We start from the raw sequence: 22,703 nt of genomic DNA on the forward strand, positions 1-22,703 counted from the left end.
GCGTTAATTCATTTATTTTACTAGTTGATTGAATGCAGTGTTACACCTGAACCAACTCGCTACGCTATACAAACTCAACACTGCCCTCTAGCGCAGGGGTGTCAAACTCATTTTAACTCAGGGTCCACACGATAGAACAAACATTCTCTCAGGGGCCGGCCCAGTAGATTAAAGAGAAAGAAATAGTGATAGAGGAAGGGAAAAGGAGAAAGGGGGGGGACAAAGAAAGAAAAAGAGAGCGCGTGAGAAAACAAAAGATTAAAAAGTCATGAGAGAGGGGGAAAAGAAAGGGAGAGGAAGAAAGAAATCCAAGAGGAAAAGAAAGCGCGAAAGATATGAAGAGAGAAAGAGAAATGGAAGTTAGAGGTAAAGAGGTTAAGAGGGGAGACTGACAGAGAGACAGAGAAAGAGAGAGAAAGAGATACAAGTACAGTGTCTTTGTGGAAGGCACCTGGCTTTGGCAACATCAAGTGGACATATTTCAGCCTGCAGCTTGTTTTTCTCTTGCGCTTCTCTGAGTGTTGTCTCGCGGGCCAGATTCCATCCCTTGGCGGGCCTGATCTGGCCCGCGGGCCACCTGTGCAGTAGCGGCTGTCGAGAGCATTTGGTTTGCATTTATTTAAAAAGAAAAATCCTAACCTGATAGAAATCACTTCTATAGTTTTTTTTGGACACTCTGAAAATTATGGTGAGCCGGATTAAGTCACCCAATGGGCAGATCCGGCCTAGCATACGTGGTCTTTCTTTTGCTAGCTACGTTCGAGCACATCTTGTAAATATGACAAGACACAGAAGCCCTCATTCCCCCAATAGGCAGGTAGGCCCCTTGCATGGCTAATGCCGCTATTGGTGTATGTGTGTGTGAATGGGTAAAAGTGAAATACATTGTAAATGCTAATTACCATTCCTGTGAAATAAGTGAGTTACCAGAATGAAGAGACTTTTCTTTTTTTTCTTTTTGTTTTTAATAAATTCTCAAAAAGCTTGGAAAAGCCGTTCACCTCTTGTGTATATTAGCCCAAGACACACCATAGGAAGTGTCACCCCTACGACCCTGGTTAAGTGAACCGTAGTGTATTGAAGGGAAAAACGGAATATTTTGTAATAAGACGGTAGTAAAACCTGGGAAAAGTGTAGCGCTGTATTTATCTAGATCGACTTTAGCTCTAGAGCTAAACCTGTCAATCAAACAGCACACGGTCGGTAGACTTTTTATTGTTTATCGTTATTACAAAGTTCTTTTTTTTTTCTGGGGATTCTGGGAAGAAAAAACGTCAACAGTAGTGTTCAACTGAACCCGGGGAGGTCAAAGTTTAAAGGGCGCAAGAGGATAAATGACAACAATGTGCAACTTGGATACAGTGTTTCACTCTTGTCGTTTTTCTCCGTTGGCGCCAAAATGGATTTGCTGAGTACAAATTCGCGTCGGTCGGCCTCGAAGGTCAAAAGGGATCGCCGCTTCCTTAGCGACCAGAGACTAAAAAACATTCTGATAAAAGCAGGAAGCTCACTCATACCGCCACAATAAAAGATTAAAATAGTAAAGCAACCGACGCGCTTAGTGTTTGCGTATGTGTGTGTATGCGCGGGCTTGGAGGCTGAAAGTGAAGAGCGGGTCTGAGTAAAATCCAGAAGCGAAAATCAATCGGCCGAAGTGTCGGAAGACAGGTCGACGCAAGAGTCCACCGACGGCGTCAGGTCTCGTTCGGAATCTGGCTCCGCCTCCTGAGCGCTGCTGGGTGAAGCTCCTCCCCCAAAGTCTACGAACAAAGAACACCAATGACGGTCAAGGTAGCGGACTGCTTTGATATCAGTGGCAGTGTCAGGGAAGGCCAGTGAGGCAGTTCCTGTCATGGAAATGGAATAAACAATGTTCCCTGTAATTTTCCAGGGGTCTGAGCGTTCACACAAAGTCGGTGAGCAGCGCTTGAAACAACAGTGAGCAACCATAATCCCAAGTGTGGCAAGATGATTAATTATCAAACATGTCCAAAACTTGACATTTTGCTGAGTTTCCGGCAATGCAAAATAATTTTTCTCTTTTGAATGAATTGACTCATGTACGATTGCAAAGGTTGTACGGACTACAAACGTCGTTTGTTCTTACAATTCTTTCACAAGATATCCATTTCTTTTTATTTCCTGACATATTTTGTCGCATAATATTCACATTTTTGGGGGCTTATTTAGTTGGTTGCAAGATACAGAATTGTACTTAATCACATTTTTGAGTGGAAGTACAATGTTGGCAACAAGATTCACTTGATTTAATTTATTTTTTCCGAGCTGTTACTTTTTTCTTTTTGTTCTCTATTTACTTTTTTCCTACATTTCTTTCTTTTCTTTTTTCTGTTTTTTTTTCTACATTTTTCCTTTTTTTTCTCTTCCTTTTGTTTCTTTTTTCTCAGCTTTTCACTTCTTTTTCGTTTTGGTATTTTTTTTTTCTTTTTTGTTCTATTCCCCCCTTCCTTTAAGTCCATTTTACATAATATTGGGTCATGTTGGGATTAAAGAAGCAAAAACAACCCAAAGAGCTGTTGAGGACCCGAAAGAGCCAGTTCCTTTAAGTGAGCCGAGCCGAAGAAGCCGGTTCCCCGACAAACTCTACTAACTTTACTCAACTTCGTTCTACTTCGACATTGACTTCAAAATACCGCCTTTAGGACACAGCGTCAGGGGAACCCGTGTATTTTTACCTTCATGCACTGTAACTTTGACTTGAGTCGTTTCTTAATTAGTAATTTTGAGCCCTCATTTTTGTGCGCTGGCTAGATTTTCTTGCACGCAGAGAATGTGCGAGCAGTGCGCAATTGCGCACGCGCGCAGCTTAGAGGGAACGCTGGTAATAAACCCTCATACTGTGTAATAACAACTTGCATTTTGATACTGTGTGCACAACGTTGGATCAGAATTCTGTTTAGCAATGTCAGAACATGTGAGCTGAATACTCTGCTTGAATTCAACTATTCACAGTGACTGAGTTATATCACAACACCACGGGCGTAAGATTTGTTTTATCCTGCTTGCGGACGGTGCTAGACCGGAGCCGGGAACCAGGGACACTTCACACCACGCAATTCAGTTTGAAAGTTGCTGGTAAGAGTCCAATAGTATTCTCTAGAGCCAACTTAACCTTGCAGGTTGTGTGTGTGGGTGTTAGGTGGGCGTGACTGTGTGTGTGTGTGTGTGCGCGCGCAACTGTGATAGGCTGGTGTAAACAGCCGAGGTGGGCGGGCACACAACTCAATCTGTCATTCCAAAACAAACAGCTACAGCTAGTATTATTACCGTATTTTCCGCACTATAAGGCGCACCTAAAAGTCTTAATTTTTTTTTTAAAAGCTGACCATGCGCCTTATAATACAGTGCGCCTTATATATGGATCAATATTAAGTTGCAAAGTCTTGCAACTAATGCAAGCAGCCGCCAACTAGATTTTCCCCCGAAGGCAAGTTAGTCCGCGGTGTATGCTGGGATTTATATACCGGCGTTTCATTGGCTAACCAATGTGTCAATCATCATTTGAATCGATCACTATTGGCTAAAATTATTCGGGGGTAAAGGGGGCGGATCCTTTTTATCATTTACAGGCTCGCATAGGCTAAAGGGACGAAACAAAGCCTGCAATTGGCCGAAAAAGATGAATGTGAATAGCAAGTTTGGTTGTCTACGGCATAGAGGAAACATGTTTTACCATTCTGTATTTGTAAATATTTTACTCTCTTGGATTTACTACACGCGGATATAAGAGGACCATGGTTGCACATTATCATTGAATGCAACGACTTCGGTGAGCTACTCCGGCTATATATTTTCCCAGTATCTTGTTTCAGAGTGATATCGATGTTTCTGTGATGGGTCTTTTCTTAAATTAAACTCAATTCCAAGTGTTTATTGTCATATGCACAGTAAAGTTGCAAGCGAAAAAGAAAATAGAAACTAAGGAATGGTTGGTATTTCTTGAATCCCAAGACTTTAACCTTCCAAATGACATTTGAAACGATGCATTTGAGTGACATCGTACGGACACCGCATCCGCACGTGTCTACGACCAGTATTTGCTTCTTTGCAAGCTTTCGGAATGTTAAGGGGGTAATAAGTTGGACTGAACTATCTGACTGTTTTGTCCACGTTCCCATTGTAGCGCCTTATAATCCGGTGCGCCTTATGTATGGAAGATATAGGACCAAAAACTATTTTTTGGGGGTGCGCCCTATAACCCGGTGCGCTCTATAGTGCGGAAAATACGGTACATTTAAAAAAAATTCATTAATGAAATCAGACTGAGGAAAATTAGAATTGGTGATCACCAGCATGAGCTACGTGGATTGTTATCGGGTCCGGGAAGGGACTGAGGCGGTATCAAGAGAGAAAGCAATAGCTGTGCTGCAGGTCCTGCCTACTGCTACGGATACATAACAAGCCACCCCTACAAGCCTGTATCTTACCAACGCCACCTGGCACTACAACTATTTTGGAACACTTATATTTCTATCTTTGCGGAGACCTGGCTCAACCTGAGGATACCTGATGCTAGCGTGCAGCTGGCCGCTCTCTCGATCGCTTTCTTAGACTGAAAAAGTGCTCCAATTTCAGTGTACCTTTGTATAATTACAATAAAGACCATTCATTTAACTACACTTTGTGTTCTGTATTTTTGTTTGTAGATCTAACGTTGTTATTTTGTTGAAGTTGAATACTCTCAGTTGGTAAGGACATCATTTCGAGGTAAGTTTTACCCTTGGGGGCATTTGAGGCTGTGCCTCACCTGTCATCATAGAAATATAAAATTTTAAATATATAAAATGGTTATAATTATTCATGTTTCAATTTGTCTTTTTCAAAATGGCTGGATTATCAAATTAGATTCTGAATATTATAAATTCAATTAGTATGTAATGTATTGTGCTGTGAGTTTACAGATGCAGAGGCACGCAATTTTCTTGCCTCATGACAGAGGGCGATAGCGAGACTAAGGATTCAGATTTGGCCTTTAACCCAGCTCCAAACAGTAGAATTAGCGATAGTATTAGCAGGCTAACCGCAAGTTAATCCATCCAGTCATTTCTTTTTTTCATCGCATGGATTGATGCTATTAATGCTTTGATTCAAAAGGAGCAACGCAATAACTTCATTTAGAATTTAAGATAAGACAATAAAACCTTTTTTGATTTTCTTCTAATCAAATGATGATTAAGACGGCGGCAGTAGCTCAGGAGGTAGAGCGATCGTTTTAGGATTAAGGGATCCCAGTTCGAATCCCGGCTTGTCCGTGTTACTTGGAGAAGTGTCCTTGGGTAAGACACTGAACCCCCAATACCCCCAATAAGCAGGTTAGCGCCTTACATGGCTGCACAGATCACGGCCGCTATTGGGAAATGTGAAGCACAATGTAAAGCGCTTTGGGAAGTCATTGACTTGAAAAGCGCTATAGAAATGCAGATCAGATCATTTCATTTCATTTCACGTAAGTAACTTTAAAATCCAACCGGTGAGAACCACCAGGAAAAGTATGTGTGTGTCTGTATGTGGAGTTAAACTTTTGGAAATGAGTTCAAACAATGTCCAAATATTCGCCTGTTCGAATCCAGATACCAAAAAAATGTATTATTAATAAAATAAAATAATTATTATTACTGTCATTGTCATTATTGGTGACTGAATGATATCAGGTGATTAATAGCGTCATAGAGTTAATAGAGGAGTAAAACTAAATTAATCTGCTAATATAAAAACAGTGATGGAAGTAGTGATGGTGATGATAATAATGAAGAGACTGTGTGTTCACAGAGCCAATGTAAATACAGTGGAACCTCGGTTTTCGAACGCCTCTCAGTTCGAACAAATCGGAGTCCGACCAAAAATTTCGAGAAATTCTTGCTTCGCTGTTCGGTCAAAAAAATCGGAGTTCGAACGCCGGTAATGCGTGAGTGCGTACGCTAGGGTGCCATGCTGAGCGGCGTACGGGTGTAGATGGCTCTTTTCGCGAGCAACTGTTATCGCGTGCGGACGCGCTTCGTTTTGCTTTCGCTTTTAATATAGGTGTACCAAGTGTTTTAGCCCCTAATTATGCCTCCGAAGAAAGTCAGTGCAAGCAGCAAAGTTGCTACAGGTGATCTTGCTAAGGAATACCCCACCGTCCACCTGCGCCTTCTGCTGACCACCACAAAGGTAAGAAATCCCATTAATAATTCTTTTCTTTATCCTTTTTTTTATTTTTACACATTCATGTTAGCGTAATCTTTCACACGGAAGATTACGATAACGCGAACGTACGATTAGCCTGGGTTAGCTTTATGTTTACGTTAAACATTCAAGGTAAATATTCAGGGTGTTGGAACGGAGCCCCCTTTCCAATGAACCGCTCACCACTTGTTGTGGAGACCCGGGTGCTAAATGACTTGTAAACGACATGATTTTTTTATTTTTACACGTTCATGTTAGCGTAACCTTTCGTACGGAAGATTACGATAATGCGGACGTACGATTAGCCCGGGTTAGCTTCATGTTTACGTTAAACATTCAAGGTAAACATTCAGGGTGTTGGAACGGATTAAAACGATTTACATTATTTTTAATGGGAAAAATGATTTCGGTGATCGAACAAATCGCTTTTCGAACAGGGTTCTGGAACGGATTATGGTCGAGAACCGAGGTTCCACCGTATGTATATTCAAGAGCTAACAATTATTAATGAAGTATATGCTTCTTCCTACTCCCTTTTGAACATGTACGATAACATTGTGGTTTTGTTTTTTTCATGTTCAAAACGAAAGTTTCATTCCTTCAAGATGTAGCTTCATTTACTTGAAAATCTGACTGTGCCTCACCAGACATTCCGAGTTGAATTACTGTTAGTATCTCAAAGGCAAACTCTTGGCGAGGTTTTTCAAAGCGAAACCAACCTGAGGCGGTGCGCGTCATGTGCGTCTTGCTTCTTCGGGAGATGCCGGAGAGCGGGCGCGCTTTGTCTTTAACGGCTTCCTCTTGAGAAGACAAGACTCCCTGCACAAACACACAAAACTCGTGACCGGGAGCCGACAAGGTGGCGCTATGGATTCCGATTCCGTTTTGAAAAATGTCATGCGCGGCAGCACCCGAGGAGAAGTCATCAACGGGATCAAATGAAACCGTTGATGTGTTTTCAAGCTTCATGCGGTTAACACAAAAGTGCAGTTGTTACGCGAGTGCCCATCCGGGTCCCCGCCCCGACATTGAACACCTACGTTAAAATATTGAAAGTGAACCAAGGTGTGGTCTGTACTGGAGCTTTTTAATGGAGTTAAGTGTCTTGGATGCATTTTTCTTCTGAAGATTTACAGTCTTCATTTTTTTTAACCTAGTAAAGTTGTTTTCTAACTCTGGTTAAAAGTTTTTTTTAAGTCCTAGTTGAAAGCTTTCTTTGACCCTTGTAAAAAGCTTTACTTAACCCTGGTTAAAAAGCTTGCTTTAACCCTAGCTAAAAACTTTTTTTAACCCTAGTTAAAAGTTTTTTTTCTAACCCCAGTTAAAAGCTTTTTTTAATTCCTAGTGAAAATCTTTCTTTAACCCTAGGTTATTTTTATAACCCTAGTTAAATCATTTTTAACACGAGTTAAAAGCTATAATTAACCCTAGCTAGAAACCTTTTTAAGTCCTAGTTAAAAGCTTCTTTAAGCCTAGTTTTTTTTTTTTTAACCCTAGTTAAATTCTTTTCAACACGAGTTAAAAGCATTTTTACCCCCCAGTTAAAAGCTTTACTTAACCCTGATTCAAAGCTTTTTTAAGTCCTAGTTAAATGCTTTCTTTAACCCTAGTTTATTTTTTTTAACCCTAGTTAAATTCTTTTCAACACTAGTTAAAAGCATTTTTACCCCCCAGTTAAAAGCTTTACTTAACCCTGATTCAAAGCTTTTTTAAAGTCCTAGTTAAATGCTTTCTTTAACTCTAGTTTAATTTATTTTAACCCTAGTAAAAACGTTACCTAACCCTAGTTAAAGCTTTAGTTAACCCTTACTAAAAACTTTTTTTAACCCTAGTAAAAACCTTTAATTAACCCTGGTTAAAGGCTTTCTTTGACCCTAGTTTAATTTTTTTTAACACTACTTAAAGGTTTTTTTTCTAACCCTAGTAAAAAGCTTGACTTAACCCTGGTTAAAAGATTTCTTCAACCCTAGTTTAATTTTTTAACCCTGGTTAAAACCTTTTCAACCCTGGTTAAAACCTTTTTAACCCTAGTTAAATCCTTTTAAACACTAATTAAAAGCTTTTTTACCCCTAGGTAAAAGCTTTAGTTAAGTTAAAAACTTTCTTTAACCCTAGTTAATTTTTTTTAACACTACTTAAGTTTTTTTCCAACCCTAGTAAAAAGCTCGACTTAACCCTGGTTAAAAGATTTCTTTAACCCTAAGTAAAAGAAATTTCTAAACCCAGTTAAAAGCTTTAGTTTACCCTGGCTAAAAACTTTTTAATTATAGTTAAAAGCTTTATTTAACCCTAGTTTTTTTTAACACTACTTAAAAGCTTTTTTTAACCGTAGTAAAAAAAAACTACCTAACCCTGGTTAAAAGATTTCTTTAACTGTAGTTAATTTTTTTTTTTAAACCCTAGTTAAAGGTTTTTTTCAAACCCCAGTTAAAAGCTTTAATTAACCCTAGCTAAAGTTTTTTGTACACCTTGTCAAGTCATGTTTATAGAATTTGTGACGCCCTTAATCACAAGGAGTCTCAAAGGGCTGCACAGACCACAGATTATTACGTTGATTTATAAATAAATATGCATATACTTCTTCTATCAGACCAATAAGAATAACACAACGAAATCAATAATAAAATAACCAAATTTGCCTTTTACCTTGATATTCTTTTACCTTATTTATCTTAAGTCTTCATTAGATGTTTACGCTGGAGTGCAATGTCCAATCTTTTACGTCAATTTCAATGACAAATTAGACCATTCAATACCAGCTCGTCATACTAAAGGTACTAAGGCTTTTTTTTTTTTTAGCCCTAATTTGCTTTTTGAAGCAAGCTTCTTTAACCGTAGTTAAAGCTTTTTAACACATGTTAAAACCTTAACGTGGCATTACTAGAAGCTTAACCAGAACACCAATGTCCCCAAAAAAGAAAAAAAACACAAAATTCGAAATAGAATAATTGATTATCTATTTTCATGATTATTTTATTTTATTTCTTAAATTGAGCTCAATGTTTCAGAGCAAAACATTTCGGATTTATCATCAAAGTCACTCAATGACGTCGACGTCAAAGGCGTGCAAGGGAGAAGATTAGGGGGATGGTGTCATTGTAACCTGTGCAGTCCTTGCCCTCATGTAGGTCTTAGATCGGGGGATGGTGTCGTAATAGTCTATAGTTTGCAATAGTCTGGTCTGTGCACCCCTTTGAGACTCCTTGTGATTAAGGGCTGGACAAATAAACATGACTTGACTTGGTTTTTGGGTTTTCCCTTGCCCTCATGTAAGTTATAGATCAGGGGATGGTGTCATAATAGTCTGTGGGTTGCAATAATCTGTGGTCTGTGCAGCCCTTTGAGACTCCTTGTGATTAAGGGCATCACAAATAAATGTGACGAGGGTGATTTTTTGGGGGATATATAAAAATTCCATTCTTACATTTAATTGTATGACCACTTGTTTCCCATATCTGATATTTCATAGATAAAATACCAGTGACACGAAGAGCAGTCAAACAATAATATCTTTTCTAGGTCTTAGTGTGCGTGTCTGCATGGGGGGGGGGATTTTTTATTACCCTTCCCATAGAGGAGATGGAGGGAGAGGAAGAGGAGGAGGAGGAAGGCTGCAGGAGGCTCTGCTGGGAGGAGGACGAGGCCGAGTCTTTCAGCAAGAAGACGCCGGCCGACGACGACGTCATGTGATACACGTGCTCAAAGTTGGAGGGCGAGGAGATGAGGGTGTGACGGGAGGAAGAGGAGGGAGAAGGGGAAGGGGGAGGCAAATCACCGACCTGGAAGTCAGGGAAGGACGGGAGCGGCCGAGGAGGACAAGAGACCACGGGTCAGTCCGAGGAACGGGGGCGGGGAGAGAGAGCACCGCATGCGGGCGAGCGGGAGCGGGGAGGGACGAGCGAGGACGGAAACGGCACGCAGACGGGAGAGGGGGCGAGGAGGACGCGGCGACGGGAAACGAAACCTACCAGGGGGAGGTCCATGAGAACTTGCATGCCGTCTCCCGGTCCCATGTGAGCCACGTGGTTGAAGTTGGTGGGGTTGGAAATCATCCTGGACCTCAACTCGGGATCCCTGAGCATCTCCCTGGAGGAAACGGCGCATGGCATTGAGAAATGTCGGCGGATCGTGGAGTGAGGGTGAGCTTTACCTGCGCTGCAGGGCTCTATCCTCCTCGGGAACTTTGAAGAGGAACTTCCTCTTGCTGCGAGTGCGAACCATCAACTTCCTGCTGTGCTCCGACATCTCGGGAATGGTCAGGTCTCCCTCTGAGGACAGCAGGACGGAAATAACGGTGACAATCATATATCAACACTGAGGTTTGGCTCATAAAAAGCAGGATGACCACAGACATGCAGCCCACTGGCCAAACCAGACCCGCCAAGGGTTTCCATCCGCCCCGCAAGACGACGTCAAAAGAGGCACAAGAGAAAAACGGGCTACGGCTTTAAATTCATATCAAACTGTGTGGCCTATAATTACAGTGGAACCTCGCTAGTTCACGGTTCCACTTTTGCGGGTTCAGAGCTTCGCGGGTCAAAAAAATATACCTAACCTTCTCAATAAAAGCATTTATTGACTTGAGCAAGCGCGAGCTTATGTCAACTGAGGACATGGTGTGGACACTCTTATTGTGAAGGGGAGGGGAAGGCCCTGACACAATGCTTAGTCATGGTGAGTTACCGCTTCGCTCCCCCCCTCCTTCAACTCCTCCCACCTCACCCCCTTCTTATGTGGCGCTCAGTTTATCATGTAGGAACTCGGTGACGCGACGTAAGTATATTCTCTGTATACCTGTATACGTTTATTTAAGCATTTTTGAAGGGGCACCGCTACTTTGCGGATTTTCAGTTTATGCGGGTTGTCTCGCTCTCCATTAACTGCGATAACCGAGGGATTACTGTAGTACCAAAAAGTAGCCCTTACCTCGAAAAAGGTTGGAGACCCCTGTTGTAAATAACGTTCACTATGTTGTTTTTAATGGCAATAAAGACATTTTTCTTCTATCACCTAGCCTGAAACGAGGGCTGCAACAACTAATCGATCAAACCAATTATTAAAAGCGTTGGCAACTAGTTAGATCCCGATACGTGATTTATGAGCCACTATGTACGTTGAATCAATGCAAATACGAGTGCACGCAATTCTTTAGTGACGCCGACAGTTGTAGTACCACTTTATTCCAGCAGAGGGCACCAAGACCGATTTCCTAAAAAGGTTAGCTTATATTTTTGAAATCTTTTTATTGAACATTACATCATTACAATTAAAATTGGCATGAAGGTTTAAACTTTGACTGTTTCATTATGAAACAAAGTTAACAGAGAAAAAAAAATGAAGATAGGTAAAAAATTATAAATAACAAGGCTCTTGAGCCTATTAAATATAATTTTCATATCAGGACCGTTTATGATATCTAAACATTTAACCAAAAAACTAACTTGTTGAAACCCCCTTTAAAAAGTGGATTTACAATTTGTATACATAAAAAAAAAATTCTAAACCTAAAATGAAAATATAAAATTATATTTGAATAATGCAATAGAATAAGAGTATCTTACATATTTTCAGGTGTATAGCATATAATTGCATGTATTTCTGTTTGTCAAGTTAATTGACAAACACTTCGATTTTTCTATTGTTATTTTATTACAGAATATTCTGTTGATTTGTGCACTAATTTCCTATTTGCCTAAAACTAATATTTGGATAACAAGTAGGAAACTAAAAAAGTCTAAGCTATCTGAATCATCGAAAAACATCATTGACTGATTCATGGATTCTGAAAATAATTGGTTGCGGCCCTATCTGGAAACTCAGGGGTAGGGAACCTATGGCTCGGGAGCCATATATGGCTCTTTTCATGAGTACCTATGGCTCCGAAATAAAATGTAACTATCGCACATCTCTCTGTGGCATTCCAAAGTCAAGTGATTTCATCCCGATTTTGGTCCATATCAAGCCGAAGCAACTTAATTCAGAAGTTTGATAAGACACCATTTAAACTGATAAATAACGCTGGCAAACGACTTTGATTGGGTGAGCAGTACAGAAGGGCGGATCCCTGCACACAGCGCAAAGGTACTTCCTTTTCTCTCGCTCAGTGCAGTCTACACCCAAAGTGAATATGACGATATGCTTATTGTTTGCAGTCATTTGTGACATTTTTACAAAAGAACTTTGCATGCACATTGTTTTGAAACCGTTATAAAGGACAAATTTCATGGAAAAAATTGCTTCGACACTCTTAACTGAAGGTGGAAGACAAATTGTAAATGGCATATTTACATTGATTTGGGACACAGGATTTGGCATTATTATCAGTCTTCTCGTTTGCCCGCATGCATCCCTGCGTCCTAGACGCATTATTTTTGCTGGGGACTCATCGTGTCAAATCAACGTGCGTCCCCGGGATGTAACTTTTTTGACACGAAATTGTCATTATCATTTTTTAACAAAGATTTACCGCACTCCAAATATTTTGTCAGGCAGATCCGCCATTGTTGTTTTGGTCTCACGGTTCGAGTTTTCGTCTGCACGCCGATCCCGAGTTCGAGTTGTGTAGTGAAAGTCCATCTCTTTTTGGAGAACCGGCTTTTTTGGCTCAAATCAAAGAGCCGGCTCTCAAAGCGCTCACTTGCTTTGATGCATTATATTACGATTGATTATGTTGTATAAAGAAGTTAAGAAAAAAAGCAAGTATAAAAGGAAAAAATGAAAAGACAGGTTTGTGGTGATCCCTATTAATCAGTATATTACCAACAATAATTGAATGCAGAAAATGAATTCATAATTTGAATAAGAAAATGTATTATTCTACTTAATTATATTTGCATGTATTTTTTCCTTCTACAGTGAACGTCCAAGCTACTTCCTTTTTTAACTTGTTTTATAATAAACCTCATTCATGTCAAGCAACTCAGTATCTCACGACAAAATGTTAATTATTATATATAATATAACGAAACACATGTACAATATAACGTGTTAAAACTACATAAATAAACATGTTTGAGGAAAAAGAAGATTTTTTGTATTTTGTAAGGGAAAATACGACAGTTTGTAAGGGCATGGAACACACTAAATTTTGGGGACCCATAGATCTCTGTTGGGACCCATAGAGTCCCCTGGACCCATCACCTTTCAGAGGTAAAATGAACATTGTTATCATTTCCTACATTTGATGAAATCATCAAATGTCACACAGTGAAATAAAATGTGCTGAAGAATTAGCTTTTGTCTAGAGAGCGTGTTTGGCAGTTTTTTCAATTTTGTCTGAAAGTATATGATGTGGCTCTCTCAATTTCTTTTTAAAACATTTTTTGCTTTTATGACCCGAGACCATCTCGGTCCCGCATTGGGGCCCGTTTTCAAAATGGCCTTTCCCTGCGAGGGCGTCGGCCAGCCCGTCTTACCCGACGATGCGTTGCTGAAGTAGATGAGGCGAGGAGCTTCAGAGGTGAGCAGGTTAAGGGTCCCTTCCACGTTCAGAGGTCGGATCTGAGGAAAAAAACACGCGGGTCACCGAGGGGGTTCAGAGAAACGGAACCCCGCGGACGGCTTACCTTGCGGAGGGAAATGGTCTGCACCCACTCGGCCGTGTGGATATCGAAAACATCCACGCCGTACTCGCTGTAGACCGTCAGGTGGGAGGAGTTGGAACCTAAGGCCGAGCACAGTTGAGAGTCAAAAGTCCCATAAATCTTTTTTGTAGATCATTTTGTCCTGGAACCAGGTAGCTTGAGTCGGATGGGGCCAGTCACGACACTACAATCATTTCTAGAGTTTAATAAGCTGCATTTGGAAAAGGAGAGACAGGACCTACTCCAGTGACTGATCTCCGAAATATAGGATTATCGATTTATCGGTGATTTTATTTGTAGGAACAGCAAATAGATCATTTAAGTTAAGACGATAAAACGTGTTACCGTAAACTCCGGACTATAAGCCGCTACTTTTTTCCCAAACGTTCAACCCTGCGGCTTATTCAGCGATGCGGCCAATTTATGTCATTTTTCTAACGGCTGCCAGCGGCGCTCGAGTACAAAAGGTAAGATTTAGACCGCTGGAATATATGCGCCGAGGAAGACTGCAACTTCTTAGCTTGTGCACAAATTAAATTAGCATAGACATATCCTCATCATGCAAATAATAAGGGAGCGTGGGACGACGTCTATATGACAAAGTCTCTTTCCCATACTGAAGGAAAATGACTTTGATGACGTCAGTTACAAGGAGGAAGCTGAGGACGGTTTACCGTGATTTCTACATGAACGGTATGTTTTTTTTAACAGACCTATTTACTGTGTTGCGAGCGTGTTGCTAGTAGTGTTTTGCTACCCTTCACAGGCACGGTTTGGGATGAAAGTTATAATAATATAATTAAAGCTTTGAAAACTCTCTCGGTGTACAGTCTTTCTTTGTAAATATTTTTGTAATGTATTTATTTTAGAGACTTATTCTGATATGTTTTCAACGGGCGAATCAAAAAGAAGGGGCGAAAACAACTGGGGCTGACGGGAAGTGGAGTAAAGGTGTGACGTGTTTGTGGACGCAGCGGACAATAGTGGATATATATTTTTCCCACCCTTACCTTTGGAAATATATTTTTTTTTTCCTTGGATTATTTTCAACGGGACCCGGACTCTGCCGGTCTGCATCAAACCTTAAGTACCGGTATCATTTTTCGTTCATTTTGCCGGCTGTGGTTTTTGGACTGTGTACTTTGTATTCAGTTACAATCGCGGGACTCAAAGTCGGGTTTGGGTTAATTTTGTGATTGTGTTACATGTTTTAATGTGGGCGCGTGCGGCTTATATACAGGTGCGGCTTGTGTAAGTACAAAAGCAGTTATCCTCTTAAAATGTGGTGGGTGCGGCTTATAATCAGGTGCGCTCTATAGTCCGGAATTTACGGTACCTCCATTTCTCCCACATCAATGTACTATTGTTGTGATTGCAGTAGTTTTTGGTAGTGCCATTAGCTAAAATTTTAGAGTTAAAATCTCTCAGACAACTCTGACTATACTTTTGCTACTCTGCAAGAAAGTTCAAAGTTGCTTCCGTAAACTTAGTGTTTTAAAGAATCTTCAAGTCAATGGCCACAGTAAAATCAAAGCAGTTTTTAGCTTTAACATAAGGTTTTCTTTTGACTCACGATAAAACTTTAAGGCCATTTCGACTCGACTTTGGCTGTTGAATTGTAGATCGTGTGTTAAGCAAAAGAGTTGCTTCCAGTTAACTAATCTGGGTATGTTTAAGTCAATGGCCCAAGTTGGTGTTAACCCAATGAATGACTTTATAGGTAAAAGGATTATCTCAAGTTACCTGGAAGGAGTTTGAAAAGTTCAACTCTCCAATAGCAAGTAAATGGCCCGAGTCGTATCAATAAACCCTACATCCGAGGCCGAAACCTATGGCTCTTTTCATGAGTACATACAGCTCAAAGGTAAAATTATACAATTCTCACCTGAAGCTTTTCAATTCTGATAAGGGTGTAGCGCTTTGAACATGAATGGTTCGGCCCAATAGTTAAAGAACATACTCCCCACTACAGTTTACAGTCGAGGTGTCACACAGACGGTACCCGTTGAGCAGTATATTGCAAAGGAATCCATTATATGGAAGCTCAACAATTTAGGGTCACTGAGACACTTAATGATAAAAACCCACAGAAAACCTCTAAACAACAAGCAACGCCAGCCAAACACACAGATTGAGTGAACGGTAGGGGTGGGCTGAGCGATGCACACAGCGCACTTATCTGCCTAGCGCCTTCTACACCAAAGATAAATACGGCTGTATCATCGTTTGCAGTATTTTGTGACATTTTTACAATAGAACTCTGCTTGCACCTTGTTTCTAAACCATTATCTATGGCAAAAATGAAGGTCAAGATGAGCCTCAACAATGTTAAGTAACCACTTTTAAGTGATATATTTGTTGATGATACAAAGGCTCGGGAACTATTTTGATTTCATACATTTGATCAAATCATCTAACGTCGTACAGTAAAACAAAATGTGCTGAAAAATTACACTTTGTCTGGAGAGCAGGTTTGGCGATTTTGCTAAAATGTGTCTTGGTATGTACATGGTATGGCTCTCTAAAAACTAGAATTAAAATTAAATACATTAAAAATATAAAATAAAATTTATATAAAAGGTAAAGTTTTTAACTTTGACAGTACTGATAAAAACTTGATAACCTCTCAGAACTACCAAAACTAGGGAAAACATGGAAATTTGACATACAACAATTAATCCATCAATAATAGAATAAGGAGAAAAGGCTCAGGGGAGTGCTTTTGCAATAGGTTAGAATTTCTTATCTGAGGTTTGAAGTTTTTCCCTGTTTTCCATGCGAGTGAAATCATTGAAGTCTTCTCTCCTTATTTTGAGTGTGTACTTAACCAATGGTTGGCAATCATTTTGGACAGGTTTAATGTCTGACTATAATTTCGCGGCCCTGCCCAATAATGATATTGGTGATAATAACATTAATGAAAATAATATTTCTTGTAATCAGTAGACCACGAACAATTTAATAACATAGGAAAGGGCATCCAATTTTATCATCACACTATTTTTACTCACGGAGCCACGCTGTAAAACGTTGTTTTGGCTGAACTATTTCCCCTAATGCTCCATAACTGAATGAAAATAGTGTAATGAAAAAATGGAATGCTTTTGTCATCTAAAATCCTAGTAAACTAGTAGTTAGGACGCGGCGCTCTCAAGTTGGAATCATATTAAATTCCAGAAACATCAAGCCCAAGAGAAAAACAGGCTGCAGGTTGAAATATGTCCACTTGATGTTACCAAAGCCAGGTGCCTCTCACAAAGACACTGTACTTGTATTTATTTATTTCTCTCTCTCTCTCTCTCTCTACCCCTTTTCTCCCACTCTGTCTCTTTCACTCTCTGTGTCTCTCTTTTTCTCTTCCTTTGTTGCTCTTTGTCTCTTTCTCTCTCTGTGTCTTTTAACCTCTTTTGCTCTAACTTCCTTTTTTCCTTTTCTCTCTTTTATCTCTCTCTTCATACCCTTCATGCTTTCTTATCTCTCCATCTGTCTTTCTATTTCTCTTTGGATTTCCCTTTCTTTTCCCCCTCTCTCATGACTTTTTATCTTTTGTTTCACACACTCTCTCCCGCTCTCTCTTTTTCTTTCTTTGTCCCTCCCTCTTTCTCTTATTTCTTTATCTCTCTTTTTCTTTCCCTTTAATCTACTTGTCTGGCCCCCGACAAAATGTTTGTTCTATCGTGTGTCCCCCCCCCTGAGTTAAAATGAGTTTGACAGCCCTGCTTTAGCTGCTAACGCCCAGACATACGCTATTCCGGTCTTTGAAGTGAAATCAGTATCACCTTGGCTAAATGATCCTGCATTCTGGTGCCCCCTAGTGGTGAAAAAGAGAACGACGGCTAAGGATGAGGACGTACTGCACGCGAGCGGCGTGGCGGGCCACATCAGTTCCTGCGTCCGCGAGCGGCGTCCCTGTCCGTCCACAAAGACCCCCAGCTGGCTGAAGCACAGCAGCACCTCGGAGGGTCCCACCTCCACGGCGTGCAGGGCGTCCAGGGGCTGCTGGGCCAGGAAGGCCAGCGAGGGGTCGGCCGGGCTCACCAGACTCACCGGGGACGACTCGCTCTGGAGGGCCAGGAGCGCAAAGCCGGACGGGTAGCCCACGCATAGGCGCTCGCGGACCATGCCTAGCCATTGCACCGTCCCCGGGGCCTGCACCTCCCACAGACGCCTGTAATGAGGTTTGGCTCGGGTGATCTCGAAGCACAAGACCTGCGGGTGGCATGGAAGCTGGTTAGAGCAGTGCTTTTTCCAACAGTGTGCCGCAAGACCTCGTCTCGTGTTCTGCAGGAAATTGTACAAGGGCAAGCCATTGCTAAGTACCGTTGCCTTCTTCCAATGATCAGCTGAGAAACTAACGTTCATCCATATCAGTAGGTGGCAGCAGATTACTTTTTTCTTTGATTTACAAATTATCGGCTAACAGTATACCGTAAATTCCGGACTATAAGACTACTTCTTTCCCAAACTTTAGACCCTGCAGCTTATTCAGTGATGCGGCCAATTTATGTAATCATTCTAACGGCCCCCAACGGCGCTCGAGTACAAAACGTAAGATTTAGACCGCTGGAATATATGCGCCGAGGAAGACTGCAACTTCCTATTTTATGCACAAATTAAATTAGTGTAATCTTACCCTCATCATGTAAATTGCAAAAGGAAAGGCACATGACGCAGCGCTCAAGCTAAAAGTAATCGAGCAATCCGATAAAGAAGGAAACAGAGCTATTGCACTTAAACTTTTCTTTGCGAGCGTGATTTGGAATAAGAGAGCGTGGGACGACGTCTATATGACAAAGTTTCTTTCCGGAACTGAGGAAGACAACTTTGATGGTGTCAATCATAAGGAGGAAAGTGAGGATGGTTTACCGAAATTTTTACAAGTACGGTATACTTTTTTAACAGAACCATTTACTATTTAGCGAGCGTGTTGCTAGTAGCGTGTTGCTACTTGTCACAGTCACGGTTTGGGATGAAAGTTATATTATTATTATTAAAGCTTTGAAAACTCTCTCGGTGTACCGTCTTTCTTTGCAAATATGTGTAACCATGTAAAATATGTATTTGCAACTATATATTTTTGTAATGTATTTATTTAAGAGACTTATTCTGATATGTTTTGCACGGGCCAATGAGAAAGAAGGGGCGGAACAAACGCGGGCTGACGGCAAGTGGAGTAAACGTGAGACATATTTGTGGACGCGGCAGACAATAGTGGATACATATTTTTCCCACCCTTACCTTTGGAAATATACACTTTTTTCCTTGGATTACTTTCAACGGAACCCGGACTCTGCAGGTCTGCATCAAACATTAAGTACCGATATCATTTCCAGTTCATTTTGCCGGCTGTTAATTCTGGACTGTGTACTTTAATGAAAGACATGGTTTGGGTTAATTTTGGGTATGTGTTACATGTTTTAATGTGGGCGCATGCGTCTTATATACAGGTGCTTCTTGTGTAAGTACAAAAGCAGTTATCCTCTTAAAATGTGGTGAGTGCGGCTTATAATCAGGTGCGCTCTATAGTCCGGAATTTACGGTGGTTAATAACTTAATTTTTTAAAGATTGCACTGCAAAAAAAATAAATAAAAAAAAAATAGTACAAATCTTTAATTATTATTTTCTTGTTTACAAAAAAAACCCGAAAAGAACATAGTAGAGCATTTACTGTTCCGTAGGCAGATCATTTTTGCTCATTTTAAGTATTGTTTTTGTGATTGTTCTAGAAAAAAAGATGGTCATAGTAAAGCATGAAAAAAAAAAAAACTGAAAATATAATGGAATCCCAAATTACAGAAAATAAACCTAATAAACACGTATTACCGCCTGAACCACAAATAAAAAAAAAATATGAAGTTGATTAAGAACGCGGACCAAAAAAATATATATATATATTTTGCTGAGCTTGATTATCAGTTATACAATTAATACATAAGAGAAAGTAATAAAAAACGTTTTTTTCCACTGGCAGATATTTTTTTTGCTCATTTAGGGTAAAAATAAAAAAGTAAAACACAAAAAAACAAAACATAGTAAAACGCCCAAAAGTGCAGGATAATATGTATTACCTACTCATTATCTGCTGATTTTAAATATTATTTTTACAAAAAAAAGGTTTTTAGTTGATTTAAAGTATTCTTTTTTTGTATATTTTTCTTGAAAAAAAAACATTGAACAACAGGTTTAAAATACAGTAAAATCCAAAATGACAGCCAAAATTATACAAAATGAATTACCTCTTTCGCCACGGAGACCATTAATGATAAAAACTTTATTCTGCCATTTTAAGCTACATGATCAGTTAAGCTTGCAAAGAAACATATATGCTGGAGACAGGGTTGGGTAGGGTTACTTTAACTTGATTACTTTCAATTACTTTTGGATTACTCCAATACCAAATATGCTAATACAAGACAAAAGAAACCAAACATGAATAAAATGACTCAATTTTGTGCAGGCTTGGGGAGTAACGGAATACGCGGAACGGCAAAAATGATGTTGGCAAGCTGTTTGGATTTATTTTCATTTTGTTTCTGTCGCATTTGATGTTCGTTTTGCCGGAGATCGAAGAGATCAAAGCCAGGAGAGAAAGCTTACCACGTGTTGTGAGTCATCATTTTATTCATATTTAGTTTCTTTTGTCTTTTATTAGCATATTTGGTATTGGAGTATGACAAAAGTAATTGAAAGTACCGTAAATTCCGGACTATAAGCCGCTACTTTTTTCTCAAACTTTCAACCCTGCGGCTTATTCAGTGATGCGGTTAATTTATGTACTTTATCTAACAGCCGCCAGCGGCGCTCGAGTACAAAAGGTAAGATTTAGACCGATGGAATATATGCGAGTGTGTTGCTAGCGTGTTTTTGAATAAAGGAGCGTAGGACGATGTCTATATGACAAAGTCCCTTTCCCAAACTGGGGAAGGCGACTTTAACGACGTCAGTTATAAGGAGGAAGATGAGCACGGTTTACCGTGATTTTCACAAGTACTGTTTTTTTTTTTTTTTTAACAGGCCCGTTTCCTTGTGTTGCGAGCGTGTTCGTAGTAGCGTTTTGCTACCCTTCACAGACACGGTTTGGGATGAAAGTTATAATATTATTATTAAAGTTTTGAAAACTCTCTCGGTGTACCGTCTTTCTTTGTAAATATGTGTAGCCATGTATAATATCTATTTGCAACTGTATATTTTTGTAATGTATTTATTTTAGAGACTTATTCTGATATGTTTTTCACGGCCGAATAAAAAAAGAGGGGCGAATACAACGGGGGCTGACGGGAAGTGGAGTAAAGGTGAGACGTGTTTGTGGACGCAGCGGACAATAGTGGATATATTTTTTTTCCCCACCCTTACCTTTGGAAATATACATTTTTTTCTCCTTGGATTATTTTCAACAGGACCCGGACTCTGCCGGTCTGCATCAAACCTTTACGTACCGGTATCATTTTCTGTTCATTTTGCCGGCTGTGGTTTTTGGACTGAGTACTTTGTATTCAGTTACAATTGCGGGACTCAAAGTTGGGTTTGGGTTAATTTCGTGATTGTGTTACATGTTTTACTGTGGGCGCATGCACCTAATATACAGGTGCGGCTTGTGTAAGTACAAAAGCGGTTATCTTCCTATAATGAGATGGGTGCGGCTTATAATCAGGTGCGCTCTATAGTCCGGAATTTACGGTAATCAAGTTAAAGTAACCCTACCCAACCCTGGCTGAGGAATTCATCTATAACTATTTGTGATCGATGGCGTGCCTCGAGAATAATTTGTGAAAAAGTGTCTTGGCTTCAAAAAGCTAGTGAAAAAGAGGAGGCCGTGGAGAATGCCCCACCCCCAGGTACACCCCCCCGGCCTCTCACCTGACGTTTGACAGCAGCCAGGAGACAAGCGGGTCCGCCGGGCCTCAGCAGCCCGGCCGTCAGGGCCTGGCATCCTTTGGTTTCCGTCAGCTTGATGTCAAAAGTGACCTCGCTGCCGTCCAGTAGCCCCCAGGGGTGAAGATGCACCGTGCGGTTCCGCCCGCACAGCAGCGCCAACATCTTCTCCTTGGGGATCAGCTCGATCTGGTGAACTTTTCGGCTGTCCGCCGCCCGCACGATCACTTCAAGACAAAGCGGACACCTCGGTCAGCGGGCGCTCGGGCAGGGGACGCGACTGACGCCGGCTCACCGTCTCGCAGAACCTCCACCACGAACAGTCCGTCTTCGGTTCCCAGGGCGATGCGCTCCCGGTCTGGAGATAAAGATAGGTGACGACATTCACATTTGATGCCAACAGTCCGTGACTACGCAGTGCCATGATAACCAATGTCCCCTCTAAGCTGCGCGCGCGCGCAATCGCGCACTGCCCGCACATTCTTAGCGCACAAGAAAATCTATCCAGCGCAATGTTCCCTCTAAGCTCCATGTGTGCGCAATTGCGCACTACCCAGATCCTTTTCGCGCACAAGAAAATCGAGCCAGCTCACAAAAATCAGGGCTCGAAATTGCTAATTAAAAAGCAAATTAAGTCTAAGTTACAGTGCATGAAGGTAAAAATACAAGGGTTGCCCTGACGTTCGGTTCTAAATGCGGTATTTGGAAGTCAAGGTCGAAGTAGAACGAAGTTGAGTAAAGTCAGTAGAGTTTTTCGAGAACCGGCTTCTTCGGCTCGGCTCACTAAAAGGAACAGGCTCTTTCGGGTCCTAAACGGCTCTTCGGGTTGTTTTTGCTTCTTTAATCCCTACACGACCAAATATTATGTAAAATTGTGCACAAAATGACTTGAAGGAAGGGGAGGAAATAGAACCAAAAAGAAAAAAATACAAAAATGAAAAAGTAGTGAAAAGCTGAGAAAAAAAGAAACAAAAGGAAGAGGAACAGGAAGGAAAAAATTCAGAAAAACGCCAGAAAAAAAGAAAAGAAAGAAAGGAAAAAAGTAAATAGAGATCAAAAAG

At 40.6% G+C, this 22,703-nt stretch overlaps 1 protein-coding gene across 4 annotated transcripts in view; it reads right to left on the reverse strand.

The window, feature by feature from the left end:
* Positions 1-1,199: 1,199 nt before the first annotated feature.
* The window catches only part of cdc42bpb (CDC42 binding protein kinase beta (DMPK-like)), a 67,575-nt gene continuing 46,071 nt past the window's right edge, over positions 1,200-22,703 (reverse strand). For 2 of the 4 annotated variants that reach the window (XM_088324718.1, XM_088324719.1), the window contains exons 28-37: positions 21,938-22,000; positions 21,628-21,869; positions 17,624-17,978; positions 13,752-13,849; positions 13,602-13,686; positions 10,337-10,454; positions 10,155-10,272; positions 9,750-9,965; positions 6,906-7,005; positions 1,200-1,760 (exon numbers count right to left, since the gene is read on the reverse strand). In XM_088324718.1, coding sequence (XP_088180844.1) covers positions 1,642-1,760; positions 6,906-7,005; positions 9,750-9,965; positions 10,155-10,272; positions 10,337-10,454; positions 13,602-13,686; positions 13,752-13,849; positions 17,624-17,978; positions 21,628-21,869; positions 21,938-22,000 — 1,514 coding nt within the window. In that variant the 3' untranslated portion in view covers positions 1,200-1,641. The remainder of the gene's footprint in view (positions 1,761-6,905; positions 7,006-9,749; positions 9,966-10,154; positions 10,273-10,336; positions 10,455-13,601; positions 13,687-13,751; positions 13,850-17,623; positions 17,979-21,627; positions 21,870-21,937; positions 22,001-22,703) is intronic. The other 2 variants (XM_088324721.1, XM_088324720.1) reach the window with 1 other exon arrangement.

The sequence above is a fragment of the Urocampus carinirostris genome, chromosome 20, assembly GCF_059441175.1.
Source record: "Urocampus carinirostris isolate Australia breed hairy pipefish chromosome 20, RoL_Ucar_1.0, whole genome shotgun sequence".
Taxonomy (NCBI): Eukaryota; Metazoa; Chordata; class Actinopteri; order Syngnathiformes; family Syngnathidae; genus Urocampus; species Urocampus carinirostris.